The sequence below is a fragment of the Vanessa tameamea genome, chromosome 29 (genome assembly GCF_037043105.1).
Source record: "Vanessa tameamea isolate UH-Manoa-2023 chromosome 29, ilVanTame1 primary haplotype, whole genome shotgun sequence".
NCBI classification, from domain to species: Eukaryota; Metazoa; Arthropoda; class Insecta; order Lepidoptera; family Nymphalidae; genus Vanessa; species Vanessa tameamea.
The window spans coordinates 724595-739792 of NC_087337.1; the positions used below are offsets into that span (position 1 = coordinate 724595).

A 15198-nucleotide genomic window follows, 5' to 3' on the forward strand; every position below is an offset into this window, starting at 1 on the left:
ACGAGTGACATACCTTCATTGATGATTGACCTCGCGGGCCCGTCGTCGACTCGCAATGTGAAATTCTTCTTAATCGCGATCAATTCAGCCTTATGGTAGTTACCGTCGGAGACCATTTCGAAACTAGAAAGAAAATCCCATTTAAAGATCCACAAATTGAAAATATTCCAGAGTTCAGTTGATACTCTAGCGCTTTGGTGAACGGGTATTACTGGTAGACATTATTGAGAATTCACATTCGCAGAGGGGAACATACACTTGTATAATATAGCAGTTTTTACGGTCAGTGCGCCACACAGGGGGTCGAAACCGTGATTCGAGGGAGAACAAACTCGGACCCTAAGCAGAGTCGTCTCGAGCTATGCTGGGGCCTTTGGGCACCCAAGAATTTGAGCCGTTTTGGTAGATATTTACAACCATGTACAAATAATTTGCTTATGGCCAGGCCTTAAGTATAGTTTCAAACAAACGGTGCGGTAATTTTCGTAAATTCGTAGGAATCTGATCGGTAGTACAATCTTATGGCTATTTTATAGTACATATATTTCTTTCAATTTTCAATCATCTTTAAATTTTTTATATCAACTATCGTCAATAGTCTTTTTTGGTATATACGTTAGTTATTTCTTACAAATATATCGCTTTCGAAAATATACGTAGCAGTCAACGTCAACGAAATTGTTGGTCCTTCGGGGCCCTGTCAAGTTGGAGGCCCTGGGCACGTGCCCCGTGTGCCCATTGGTAAAGACGGTAATGACCCTAAATCCCTCAAATCACGTTTTCGACCCACTGTGTGCCATCAACTGAAAGACTTAATCGACTAATTCCTGTAAACGAGCCTCTATAAACGCTGTCTTACTCAGTTATACTTCACATCAGACGTCATTAGTTATTAGACTTCCAAATTGACGAAGTGGGTGGTGTCTATCCCTGCACGAAGCATCACTTAATCATGTAAGAATATGCAGCAGAACCCAGATAGACCAGTGGTTAGAACACGTGCATTTTAACCTATGATTGCTAGTATAAAACGCAAGCAGCACTGAGTTTTCATGTTGCTCAATTTGCGTTTATAATTAATCTCGTGTTCAGAGAAGGAAAACATGGTAAGGAAATCTGCACGTTTCCAAATCATGTGTATCCACGAAACCACATTGGAGCAACGTGGTGGAATATGCTCGAAAGCTTATCCTCAAAGGGATTCTTTAGCCCAGCGGTGGGAAAAATTACAAGCTGTTACGGTTTATGTAAGGATATTATAGTGCACAACAGTGCGCAACCAATGACTTAACGTGCTATCAGAGGCATTGGAGTACACACACTTCTAACTTCCAGACTCCGGGCTGTTATCCAGATTTTTTCGACATAATAACCCAATAATTAATCGGTCTGATCTGGCGTTTGAGCCCAGAATCTCTTGATCTATGGCTCGTTAACCATTATACCAACGCAACAGTCATTTAAAAGTGTCTTTTATAATTATCATTTGGTATTACCTGTACATGGTTGATGTGGGGTGGTTCCCAACGTCGTAGCTGATGCGGATCCTGCCGTTGAACAGCTCCACCGCGAGGTGCTCGCTGTCACCGAAGTACATCAGCACGCCGTGGAGCTGCTTAGTGCTGAACACTGGAGAAAGATTACACCACTATTAATTTTCATGAACAGGTTTAAATACATATATATCGTTGGGGAAACTGGAGAAAAGGACTCTAACTGTGACTTTGGAAATGCTGGACCATAAGCTAAAAATGGCTATCCATAATATGAGTCCATCATGGACAGACTAGTTGAATACCATGTAGACTACTTTAAGGATCCAGAATCATACGAAGATTGACTTAACATTATCTTAACGTTATTTAACGGAAAGCCCAAGCGTGCATGCACGCAGATAGATATTGAGATCTCAAATAAACTTTTAACGCGTAATGTAAATCTTAAAAGAGATTTTGTCTTATTATGGAACCGGTTAACTCACCAAGTGTGACGTTGGCTTGAGGTATGGTCCGGAGTGGTTCCAGTTCCACCAATGAATCGTTGTAGTTGAAGGTGAGTGAGGTGAGATACTCGCATAGACGACCTAGAATACCCGAAGAGTTTATAGCTGATCAAAACCAACCAATCAAAAGCATTTTTGAATCACACACAAAACTATATTTCAGATTCCATTAAGAAGAACCGGCAAGAAACTCAGTACTTACTCATTTTCAACATTTAAAATTAATAGAGCTATTAGCAAATCGCATGAAATATTTAAATTTAAAGTTTGTTTATGTAAGAGTTTTATAGGCAAGTCGAATTGATCGTGTAACTTACCGGAGTACCCGGGCGCGCACTTGCACAGGTAGTCTGCGGGCGGCGCCAGCAGCGGGCGCTCCATCATGATGTCGTCCTGGAGATCAGGTACTGATATTTAATTACACAACCGTTGGTAAGGGCGGTGGGGCGGCCATTGGGTACTTCTGTACGTTTGCTATTTATGATATCTTAAGGTATATAAGGAAAGTACTAAATATGTGCGTGTGTGTGTGTACGCACGTGCAGGGCGAGCGCGGGCAGGTAGCACACGCCGTGCACGCAGTCGTGGTGCGCGCAGGGCGACGTGCCGAGCGCGGCGTGCGGCGCGGCCTCGCAGTAGCGGCCCGCGTACCCCGCCGCGCACGCGCAGCGGTACTCGTCCAGCCCGTCCACGCACGTCGCTCCGTTCTGTCGACAAATTATACGTTAGACCACTATGTAAAGGAGTTACCGTTGCGAGCTCAATTTAAAAAATACTTCGTTTAACAAAATGTAATGTTGCTACTGGAGTCTAGAGAAAAGAATCTCAGCAACAGTCCAGTCTAGAAATTGGAAATGTGTACAGTCCCGTGCCTCGTTAAACATATAAGGCCATTGGTCGTGCGCCTGAGGAGATGGATGCACACTAGTGCCTACACTACTGTGCCCTAGTGTGCACACACACAGTGTGTGCACACTAGGGCACTATAATATCTAATGCTTAGTTGACTGGTATCCCTTGAGATTGGCTATTTTTGCCGAAATCGATCACGACTTCATCATCATCATACCGAGATTAACGCTTAAACACCGTCAGGGTTCTGGTCGTGATATAAGGGACTTTACTTAGTGGTAGGGCTTTGTGCAAGCCCGTCTGGGTAGGTGCCACCTTCTCGTCAGATATTATACCAGTAAACAGAAATACTTAGTACTACTTTGCTCCAGTTTGAAGGTTTTAGCCAATTTAACTACTGGCACTGAGGTATGGAACATTTCAGTTCCCTTAGTTTTAAGGTTGATGGTGCATTGGTGCTTTAAGGAATGGTTCATTTTTATGCACCGACAGTGTTTATAGGCGGCGGTGGCCACTATGGTGGTATAGATCACACATACTTTCAACACAATCGAGAACCGAGTTGGCCTTGTGGTTAGAAGCCACGTCACAACCGAAGATTGCGGGTTCAAGCCGAGGCAAGTACCACTGAATTTTCATGTGCTTAATTTGTGTTTATAATTTATCTCGAGCTCGGCGGTAAAGGAAAACATCGTGAGGAAACCTGCATATTTCTAATTGCAACGAAATTGTGAATAAATCCACCAACCTGCATTGGAGCATCGTGGTGAAATGTGCTCCTAACCTTATCCTCAAAGGGAGAGGAGGCCTTAGCCCAGCAGTGGGAAATTTACAGGCTGTACGTTGCTGTTACACAATAATATTAACTGCGCACCTCACTAGTTCCATTAAAAATGGCTGTTTAAGTCCAATTTTTACTTCCACTAGAAAAACTTACTTGGCACATGTGATTGAGGCAATCATCAGCGTTGATCGTGCAGTTCTGTCCCGAGTACCCTTTGGGACAGGTGCAGGAGAAGTGGCTGGTGTGGTCCACGCAGATGGCACCATTCGCGCACGGATTGAATTCTGGTGTGCAGAACGGTATCTTCTTCTCGCAAAATTCACCTAAAATGTATTTTAATATTCTTGTATATAATGCCAATTGAACTAGAATGAAAATTTATGAATCAACGTAATCAAAAACAATCTTATATATTAATAGCGTTAGCCGATTTTTGACTCAATGATTATGGGACGATAGCTGCACATAAAGAGTATTATGGTCTCATTCTGAAGAGCTCCAGCCGTAGACGTGCAGACGATTGAAGGGGATGCTTGATTGCTATTTACTAAATAATTACAATTTAACAAATAATTAATTTTGGGGAACGAAAAAGTTACTGGTCTGTTAGAGAGCGATGCTACGACTATATAAGAAAAAAAAAATGAAAAACCTAGAGAATATTAAAGTAAATTGTCATCGACAAACTCCAATTCTAGTTAGAATTGGAGTTCAGTTGAACTAATGTATACTATTTGACAATATAAATTTATTTTAAATAAAGTTTCATCATTTTGGCGCCGAATGTAGACGAGTGACTTGCGGATTACAATGAAATTAAATCAAAACAAAACCTGTCATAGGTTGTGGAATTCGCCAGAAAATCTTTTGAACGAACTCGCGCTTATTCAAAAGGATTTTTTTTTAATTTCGCGGGTGAATTACTATTATATGTAAAAACGAAATACCACTCACTGATAAATAACAAAATCTCAGAAGCTATCACACATACAAACTTGAAATTTGGCAGATAGGTTCCTTACAGGGTGTTGACATACGCTAAGAATGGTCTTTAAAGAACTCAGATTTCCAAAACGGGGGTTGGAACTTTGTGTTTTATAAATTTCGCGAGGGTAAAGCTGCAGGATCAGCTAGTCGTGAATTTAATTAATCTCGTGAGTGTAACAAATTTGAATGATAATGAATCTTGAACGTCCATCGTATAACTTTGATCATATTAATTTTGTGAATCATTCCAAACGATTTTATACTTTTTATAGAAGAATGACTGAACGGACGAATGATACGAACCCATAAATCCAGGGGCACACTTGCAAGTGTAGCCTTCGAGGTGGTCGACACACGTGGCGTTGTTCTGACAGCGGTGCGCGAGACAGTCGTCGATGTTCACCTCGCAGCGCACGCCGGTGTAGCCAGCGTGGCAGGAGCAGCTGGCAGGGGGAGATTAACATTGAAAATTACAACTATAAAATTAAGGTTGACAAATAAAACCTTTTTGGAACGAAGTCTTTTACGCGGCTTACGGTAGTGTGAGCTGGCAGAAACGTAACGTCAGGTAAAAGCGCTACGCCTCTATACGGTTTTTTTTAATATTATTAAAACTATTTTTTTTGTTATTGTTTCATGCCAAGGTAAAAGAAACCGTGGAATCTTACTATGGAAACGAGTACCGTGCTCTAGGAAGCGCGTTAGCTCTGCGAAGACGTAAACTAGGCGTAAAAGACAGACGGTAGTCGGCCGGGTACTCACTGGAAGCGGCCCTCCTCCAGCAGCTGGCAGGCGCCGTGCGCGCAGGGCGAGCCGTAGCACGCGTCGATCTGGTGCTGGCACGTGTCGCCGTGGAAGCCGCGCGCGCACGCGCACGTGTAGCCGCCGCCCGCACTCGCCGCGCACGCGCCGCCGTGCAGGCACGGGTTGCGGTAGCAGCGGTCGCACTTCGCGATCACGTCCGCCGGCGGCTCGTCTGCGCGGTGGTGGACTCTCCATTATCGAGGACGAAATAGGTCCGATCGACCGGACGATCCGGATTCAACAAAAGTAATTATAATTCAGGTGAATTTTTTTTTAATCTCTAAACTTTATATCTTTATCGAGAACTGAGATCAATCGTGATATGTCATAAAAATCTGTTTAAACACATTTAGTGTTTACATACATACCTATATAATATTTTATATCGTTTCGTACTGTACGTAGTTTAAAATAACATAAACCAAAAATGTGTTGTAACGCACACATAAATATATAAACATAACATAACATAATCAGCCTGTAAATTTCCCACTGCTGGGCTAAGACCTCCTCTCCCGTTGAGGAGAAGGTATGGAGCATATTCCACCACGCTGCTCCAATGCGGGTTGGTGGAATACACATGTGGCAGAATTTCGTTGAAATTAGACACATGCAGGTTTCCTCACGATGTTTTCCTTCACCGCCGAGCACGAGATGAATTATAAACAAATTAAGCACGTGTAAATTCAGTGGTGCCTGCCTGGGTTTGAACCCGAAATCATCGGTTAAAATGCACGCGTTCTAACCACTGGGCCATCTCGGTTCTTCACATAAATATACTAAATAGATATTTTACTAAATAATAAAAATTACGTGTATTCGTTCACTCATCCGTTCAGTATAAAGGAAAATCTGTAATTTAAATATTGTCATTAATTCACAATTAAATCACCCGTACCTTTACAAACGAACGCACTGGAACTGGTACTCAGCACCAACTTATCCCTCATCGGAGGGGGATCAGCGCAGCGAGCGATACCGGCCTCCACGTACTCACCAGCCACCTTCACCCATTCACTCAACCAGCGGGCTGAGCAGTCACAGTACAGAGGGTTCGAACCAAGTGCGCTGGAAAAAGTAACAATAATGATGATGAGGTTAATCTGACCAATTTGAAGAGACCAGCCGACAAAGCAGGACCTATTATAGGGCACCAGTGTGTGTCTGTGCGTAAACAGGTGCACTCTGTTAGGGTCGCCACAGAAGAGCCATCGGCCACAACCACGAGACGCTGCCATCAGCATATTACTCTCATAATCTGATGAGGCTCACTGACACGCCCCTTAACCCTAAGAGCGTCAGACTCAGGCCCAACGATTTTACGTGCTGTCTCTGGTACGTAAGTATACAACATCCAATTTCAAGACTCTAGACCGTTATTGCGAATTTTCCGATACAAAAAACCAAAAAAATATATATCTGGGGGCTTAAAGCCAGGACCTTTGGACCTGCTGCCTTATATGTAGATATTTATAAGCTAATTGCTTTATTCAATATAGAAGCATTACGCTTACGTATTGATAGTCAAATCAAACACCACCACCGGTTCGGAAAAGAAAATATTTTGACCTGAGAAGAACCGGCGAATGAAACTCAACCATACCATATTGATTGAATGAATGAAAAATGACAGGAGAATGTCGAATTATATGAACGTGTGAATGGTACAGTATAAAAAAGAAGGAAGTCATTCTCGATTAAATTATCGATTAAAGAATATGTGATTACTTACACGTGGGATATGGACTCCAAGTCTCTGAAGACTCCGTCCGCCAGCATGGAGATATTGTTACCGTGAAGGGACAGAACGCGAAGCTGTGTCAGCCCCTTCAACGCGTCGCGCTGAAATATTTACATTATTAAATACCTTGCCATAAATAAATATAAATAATAAATATTGGACAACATTAATCCGATCCCAAGTAAGTAGCTAAAGCACTTGTGTTATGGAAAGTTAGAAGTAACGACGGTACCACAAACACTCAGACCCAAGACAACATAGAAAACTAATGAACTTTTTCTACATCGACTCGGCCGGAAATCGAATCCGGGACCTCGGAGTGGCCCATAAAAATCGGTGTACACACTACTCAACCACGGAGGTCGTCAGGTACCTTGCGATAATAATAAATAAGTTTATTTAGATGCCCGTCCAGACCAAATTCATGAAACGATATCCCAGTCTTGAAGTTGTAAATATTAAATTATCGCGGCCGTTCAGCCGTTTGCCTATTCCACAAACGCAACAAAGTTGTATTGAAATGAAACCGGGAACGTATAAATAATATTTGAATAAAAAAACTTTTCCTTAAGCTTTTCCTACCTTTTCTGCAAATACCCCACTCCGAGGCTTTTACCAAGAAATGAGATCATTTACGCACTACTTTTGAAGTTATAACTTCTCATGGCAGGGTAAACCGCTTCGTTACGTAACGCGTTACGGCGCCAGTCTGTCTGGCTTCCATTTCCCTTACGTATTCTAATAATGTACATACACAAAATTCTAACGTACATATTCATGAATTGTAACTAAGAATGAAATATATTTTATAATCAAAGGTTTTACTAATAAATAACCTTTCCTCACGTTGTCATATAATTTGAGTAATAACCGAAGCTTTTCTCAAGTTAAACAATTTCAATATTAAATAGTTGAACTTAGACTAGTTTAAGTTATTACTCCTGCCGGCGTCCTGAGACGCACAATAGGCTAATTGTCTGGTTTTTAAAATCAATTTTATATTACTTAGTAGAGGTTAAGGAACCCAGTAAAAGTTGTGTTTTTTAATTCTAGTACATATTTCCTGAAAAATATCAAATTAAAAATTCCATATTTAAATAGCGCGCGAAAACGCTACTTTGACAACATGGCGCTGCAATGGGGTCGATGACTTGCCTGTTTTGTAATCTGTGGCATCATCATATAATCCACATACAGTAGGCAAAAGAGGTTAACATGCAAGTGACGTCATCATAAACCCGACCAATCATGAGCGTTCTCTGTTACGTGACAAACGTTCAAAAAATGCATTTTTATTTATGGATTTTTCAATAAATAAATTATTATTTTCAACTTTCGTTAGTAAATAACCATTTTTAAACTCATAGTATATACTGATTACAATAATTGACACTTTATTTTTCGCATTGTCAAGTAGCCTATTAGTTTACTTCTACCGTTTTCAGAAAATAACATCCAATAATTTTGGCAAATTACCTGAACACATCTGAGCCGGTTGTAGCTGACTATGAGAGTGGACAGTTTGGTGAGACCCTCAAAAGTATTGTTGGAGAGGACACTGATCTTGTTGTTCGAAATGTCCAGTCGAGTCAGCTGGGTGAGGTGGCGGATTTGCTCAGACGATATGCTAGTTATTTCATTGGATTCCAAGTACCTGGAAGTTGTATTATTAATAAGATCCCCATCTTATCCCCACTCGACAGTAAGTCACCGCCATAGAAACTGGTATTGAAAGAAATGTTGACCACCAGCTTTGGGAATTAAGATGTTATATCACATGTAAGTATAGTTACCGTTTCACTCACCCTTCACCCTTACTACCCTTTGGCGGTAACATATTCAATGAGTGGGTGGTATGTACCCCAAGGGCTTGCAATTCAAGCAATCGATGTTAACTTGTAGATGTAAAATTGTGGTCAGTATTTCTGGACGTCGTTTGTGTTAAGGGGATAAGCAAAGGATAGACTGGAGCGGCACTCACAGCTCGGTGGTGTGCGGCGGCAGGCGCGGCGGCAGCGCGGCGAGGCGCGCGCGCGCACAGCGCACCACCGTGCCCGCGCACGCGCAGCCCGCCGGACAGTACTCCGCCGGCAAGCAGCCCGAGTCCTCCGCTGCGGATGCGAATCGACCATCGTGTGCGTTAATAGAATGAGGTTCCGCTCCAAGTATGCCCACCGTTGGGACAGAGTAGAGCGGGGAATGCGGCTCTAGCCCCGCAGTGTTATTTTAAATCTAATAGAAGTTATGCTTGTGTCGGTCTGAGCTACCTGTTTTATGTAAGTGCTTAGTGCTTAGTTGTTGTAATTGTTGACTCACGAGTGCACTTGAAGTCCGCCAGCTCCAGATGTTGCAGCTCAGCGCCGCGCAGGGGCGGGGGGTGCGCGCACGTGGCTCCGGTGGCCAGGCGGCGCGCACGTAACCACCCGCTCACCCACGAGATGTGGCACGTGCAGTGTAAAGGGTTGCCGCTCAACGACCTGCACAAAAGGTTAATAATTAGTTAATTATTTAAAAACCTTAAATATTAATTATATTACCTTTACAATAATAAGGGAATTTTATTGAATTTTATGTGTCTGTTTGTGTTTTTTTTTTATGAGGTGGAGGGGGGCTCAGATATTATAATAACCTATATTTGGTGGACAATTAGGCCACCTGATGTTAAGTGTTAACCATTCCTTGCATTGTCAGCGCCTCCCACCTTGCCTGTAGTTACACCGGCTCATTTAATCTTCGAACCGGAACAGAAAAATACTAAGTATTGCTGTTTGATGGTAGAGTATCTGATGCGTGGGTGGGACCTATCCAGACGAGCTTGCACAAACCCCTACCACCAAGTTTAGGCTATCAGTTAAGTTAGCGTTATAAAAAAATTATGTTGCAACATTTTCTAGTTTGATCCAAATCCGTCTAGCTGATTTTGCGTGACTGATTATCATAATCAAAAATCAAAATATACTTTATTCAAGTAGACTTTTACAAGCACTTTTGAATCGTCATTTGACAAACTATATTAAGTGAAGCTACAACACGTTCCGAGCGCAGATTCTACCGAGAAGAACCGGCAAGTAACTCAGTAGTTGCACTTTTTCAACATTTAAAAATACAAAGTCATGTTAGTTAAATAAAATTAAATTTTTTTTATCATCAATATAATCCTGTATAGAATAATATGCCTTCTTTGCCGATGTATTTTTTACAAATGATTTGAATCTATGAAACGGCAAAGTTAAAAATATCTGCGGATTTTTATTATAGAATAAGTTTTTTTGTGAATTCTAGGTTCGAGTTTAGTATTATAATATAATTAATCACACTGTCAAGGTTAAGCTGGTAAAACAGTTGGTACTCACAGAGTCGATAATGAGTTGAGATGATCAAAGGATCCCGGCGTTATGCACGTTATTTTGTTATCGGTGAGGGAGCTGTGGAATAAATATATAATTAAAGGATAACACAAGCAGAGGCAGATAAACTATCTATCAATGTAATTGGAAGCATCGATACCGCAATGGTCTAAACCGCCTAGCGTTTTATAATAAATATTGGACAACATCACATACACTACTCCGATCCCAATGTAAGTAGCTAAAGCACTTGTGTTATGGAAAATCAGAAATAACGACGGTACCACAAACACCCAGACCCAAGACAACATAGAAAACTGATGAACTTTTTCTACATCGAACCCGGAACCCGAAGTGGCGTACCCATGAAAACCGGTGTACACACTACTCGACCGTCGTCGTCATGATGTAGACTCGCAGGTTCTGCCCCCTTGGACTATTGTCATCCTCACTAGCTTTAGGTTCAATTGGAGAAGTAAATAGGAATAATAGTGATTCTCCTAAATGAGATATTACTAATATTCTTTCATATTCATATTATAAATGAAAAAATAGCAAAAGAGCCTAGATAGTTCAGAGGTTAGAACGCGTGCATTTTAACCGATGATAACGGGAATAGAACCCAAGCAGTTCTGAATTTGCTTAATTTGTGTTTATAATTCATCTCGTGCTCGGTGAAGGAAAACATCGTGAGGAAACCTGCATGTGTCTAATTTCAACGAAATTCTGCCACATGTGTATTCCACCAACCCGCATTGGAGCAGCGTGATGGAACATGTTCAAAGCCTTCTCTTCAAATGGAGAGGAGGCCTTAGTACGGCAGTGGGAAATTTACAGGCTTGAAAGTAGCTCTGTATGTCTGTCTATTGCTCATTTACGGCTGAACCACTAAACCGAATTTGATGAAATTCCCAAGGAAGCACATAAGCTACTTTTCATGTCTAACGACCGATCCCTGAAACCAAATCAAATCAAATCAAAATATACTTTATTCAAGTAGGCTTATACGAGCACTTTTGAATCTTAATTTAACAAACTATTTAAAGTAAAGCTACCACCGGTTCGGAATGTAGATTCTACCGAGAAGAACCGGCAAGAAACGTAAGCGAAACTTCGGGCGACAACTTTAAATATCATTATTTAAAACCGTAAAAAAATCCCGTTAAAAGGCTAACTAGTTTCCATCTTCGGCTTCGCATGCAAAACATTGTTAGATAAGGTGATTTTGAATTTGGTTGGTTAATTGGCAAAATAACTTTAGATTCTATAATATTCGTTAGGTAAATAAGTTTTGAACTCACAGAACGCTGAGACTGTGCAATCCGAAGAACATTTTGTCTGTAACCGTATGGAGCAGGTTTCCATCAAGCAATAGTTCCTGTATCGACGCGGCGCCGTCGAAGGCGTTATCTTCCACAATTGTTATACCTGAAAAATAAAATACGTTTACTGTACAGTACATGCATAACATAAGCAGCCTGTAAATTTCCCACTGCTGGGCTAAGGCCTCCTCCCTTTGAGGAGACGGTATGGAGCATATTCCACCACGCTGCTCCAATGCGGGTTGGTGGAATACACATGTGGCAGAATTTCGTTGAAATTAGACACATGCAGGTTTTTTCACGTTTTCCTTCACCGCCGAGCACGAGATGAATTATAAACACGAATTAAGCACATGAAAATTCAGTGGTGCCTGCCTGGGTTTGAACCCGAAATCATCGGTTAAGATGTACGCGTTCTAACCACTGGGCCATATCGGCTCTTACTGTACAGTACACATTGTATAATACTCTGTTATACTTACTACTTACTTACTTGATGGTAGGGCTTTGAACAAGCCCTACCGCTAAACAACAGCACTCAGTATTTTTGTGTTCCGGTTTGAATGGTGACTGAGTTATTGTAGCGACAGGTAAAAGGGATATAACATCTTAGTCCCCAAGGTTAGTGCGCATTGGCGATGTAAGGAATGGTTAATATATCTTGCAGTGCTATTGTCTATGCGCGGTGACCACTTACCATCAGGTGGCCCATTTGCTCGTCCACTCACCTATATCTTAAAAAAGCGTCATGTCAAGAGATATGACACTTAAGTACGCATACAAACATGGATGCTGAGCAATATGTGTATATAGTTGGTGTAAAATGAACATATCCTTACCATTATTACGGAAGTCCAACTTCGTGAGGTCAGGCAGCCTTCCGAAGAGTCCATCCGACTTGATCTGACCCAAGTTATTATCCGGCATGATGCTGGAACGTCAGTATTGTTTATTATTAGAAATTTGTATAGCCTTTATGACTAAAATCTGGTTAAAGTTTTTACTAAATTGTTCTTATTATAGTCCAAATTGGGTCATATTGATAAAATTTAGAATTGGTCCTTCGAGCCGGATGTACGATTACTTGTATCAGGTACTCACAGGGCGTGCGTGGTGAGCGGCAGGTCTCGCGGCAGGTCGGCGAGTGCGGCGCGCGCGCACGCCACGCGCACCCCGCGGCCCTGCGCGGCGCGCGAGCACGCGCACACCTCCGGGCACGGCGGCTCGTCCCCGCAGCTCTCCGCGGTCTCCTCACCCGCTTGACCGACATATGTTCGTTTAAAATGACTGTGCAGGGGTCGAAGACCAACATAGAATATACTATGATGGCGAGTGGTATTCTTGACAGAGAAGCTCAATTTATAGTCGCGGGAACATCAGAATCTGTATCCGTATAATCTCACTACTAAGCCGTCGAGGATGTTAACTGTGATAGTTTAAAACTTACAAACTTCCAAACTGTAACCCTACCTCAATTTACTAATTTGATCAAACGTTTGTATATACGTTTAGCAGTATTTCAAGTAGGTATTACAAGACAGCGTCTCTTTATTACTCTGTACAGATTTTAGGGGTTAAAATTCTTACGTTTGCATTTAAAGTTTTCTTCGCGGAGAGCATCAATGCGCTTCCTGTTCATACGTTTCGGTGTATCACACTTGGCTCCTGACGTTTCGATCGGATTTTTGCGCAAGTACGCGGCAAGCCATCGCAGAGAGCAGTCGCAGGCGAAGGGATTCCGACCCAAATGACTGTGGGATATAGTTGAAATTAATTTAAATGAAAACACGAATTACCAAAGAAACTTTGTAAATAGACATAAACACTTATAATAATTAGTTTTTATATTCAAAATTTCGTATCTATGTTGCTGACCGAAGAAGAGTTCCTTCACCTGGAGCCATCCAGTATTAGCTCCATAAAATCAGCCTAAGTAAAAAAAATGACGGTCATGTAAAAATTCTAATTCAGCTTGCAAGTGTTGCATTAAACAAATTAACAACAATTGCCAGTTTAAAAAATCTTGTAAAATTTGTATATGATTTTTTTTTTAATTATTTTAAAATTTACTTCTCAACTCATGCAATGAATAAAGAATTTATTACAGACTGGTCATCCTAGCTGTCACATCAAGTTACAAGAATAACCTCTGTTAAGATGGTGACTATATGTTCATGATACTCACAGCGTCTGAATGCCGGATAACGAATCAAAAGTCCCGTTCGGTATCGATCTTATATTGTTGTCGTATAAGGATCTGAAAATAATAACACGAGTTTTATAGGAATTCCAAAAATATCTGCACCTCCTCCATGGAATTAACGCAATTGGGTATGGTCTTGGAATTACTCCAAGTTTAAGATTGAAAATCTCTTAACCGAAATTCTATCAGGTACAAATGTGTGTCACGCGTTTATTGTCAGTTTATCGTTCAGCTAAGCAATGTCAGGCGAACAGCCGTTTATTTCCACACCATTTTAGCATGTGGTACAACTTCGAAAGATTCTTATAATAGACATTTTAGAACATTCGAAACAAGATAGATATTTGTCCTTTTATAGGATATTTGATTAGTCTTGCTTGCCTTTTCGGTTGCAGTCAGAATCATTGTTTCAGCGTTAACACCGCCTTTGAACATATTTCTTTTATTTTATTTTTATAAAATGATTACTAGCAAAGCTCCAAATTAATTAAGGAATTACTAATATTGCGACTTTTTACATCGCTGGTCGGCCTGTAAAGCATTGACGCTTCACATCTTCCTAAGCCTTATTAAATCTTTTGTTTCGCAAAGCACGTGAAGTCATTGGTGTCTGATATTTCTTCTGTCGAGGTTTGTCACACCTTTGGACTAAGTCTGTATGGCAGAGAGCGGTCAAATCTATGTTAACAATTTCGTCTCAAAAAATAGTTGACATGTTAAAAACATTTAATTTTAGGAAAATTCATATTATTAATTATTATTGAAAATGCCACTTACAGTAGTTTCAGACTCTGTAGATCCCTGAAGGTATCTTTACGAACACAGCTGATTTCGTTGGAGTTCAACAACCTGTAATAAAACAAAAGATTGTAGATAATAAATAGCACGTAGCACTATAGGAATTGCTTAAAAATATAAAAAAAAATACTTACAAAAGTTGCAATGAAGTCAAACCATGGAATATACCCGAAGGTAAGTCCTTTATCTTGTTTCCATAAAGCACTCTGTAATAAATAATTTAGGTTTATTATTCGAATTTGGAATTTTAGAAATGTTATATATTACAAATGATTTAATATTTAAATTTCGAGTATTTACGTTGCAGAATATAATATATCTTAGCCTTATTACCTTGGTATCCGTACAAACATATAAA

The 15198-nt window shown here is 40.8% G+C and overlaps 2 protein-coding genes across 3 annotated transcripts in view; one reads left to right on the forward strand and one right to left on the reverse strand.

Annotated features, from left to right (window-relative positions):
* LOC113400639 (grpE protein homolog, mitochondrial) overlaps window positions 1-15198 on the forward strand; it is a 275541-nt gene that overhangs the window by 48111 nt on the left and 212232 nt on the right. The window lies entirely within an intron of this gene.
* Sli (slit) overlaps window positions 1-15198 on the reverse strand; it is a 153753-nt gene that overhangs the window by 6010 nt on the left and 132545 nt on the right. For both annotated transcript variants that reach the window (XM_064219852.1, XM_064219851.1), the window contains 21 exons: window positions 14975-15046; window positions 14820-14891; window positions 14025-14096; window positions 13427-13590; window positions 12941-13097; window positions 12679-12770; window positions 11819-11945; window positions 10524-10595; window positions 9487-9647; window positions 9152-9281; window positions 8647-8824; window positions 7162-7271; window positions 6328-6497; window positions 5388-5601; window positions 4929-5068; window positions 3792-3961; window positions 2542-2709; window positions 2320-2395; window positions 1982-2083; window positions 1497-1629; window positions 14-123 (listed from right to left, as the gene is read on the reverse strand). In XM_064219852.1, coding sequence (XP_064075922.1) covers window positions 14-123; window positions 1497-1629; window positions 1982-2083; window positions 2320-2395; window positions 2542-2709; window positions 3792-3961; window positions 4929-5068; window positions 5388-5601; window positions 6328-6497; window positions 7162-7271; window positions 8647-8824; window positions 9152-9281; window positions 9487-9647; window positions 10524-10595; window positions 11819-11945; window positions 12679-12770; window positions 12941-13097; window positions 13427-13590; window positions 14025-14096; window positions 14820-14891; window positions 14975-15046 — 2690 coding nt within the window. The remainder of the gene's footprint in view (window positions 1-13; window positions 124-1496; window positions 1630-1981; window positions 2084-2319; window positions 2396-2541; window positions 2710-3791; window positions 3962-4928; window positions 5069-5387; window positions 5602-6327; window positions 6498-7161; window positions 7272-8646; window positions 8825-9151; window positions 9282-9486; window positions 9648-10523; window positions 10596-11818; window positions 11946-12678; window positions 12771-12940; window positions 13098-13426; window positions 13591-14024; window positions 14097-14819; window positions 14892-14974; window positions 15047-15198) is intronic.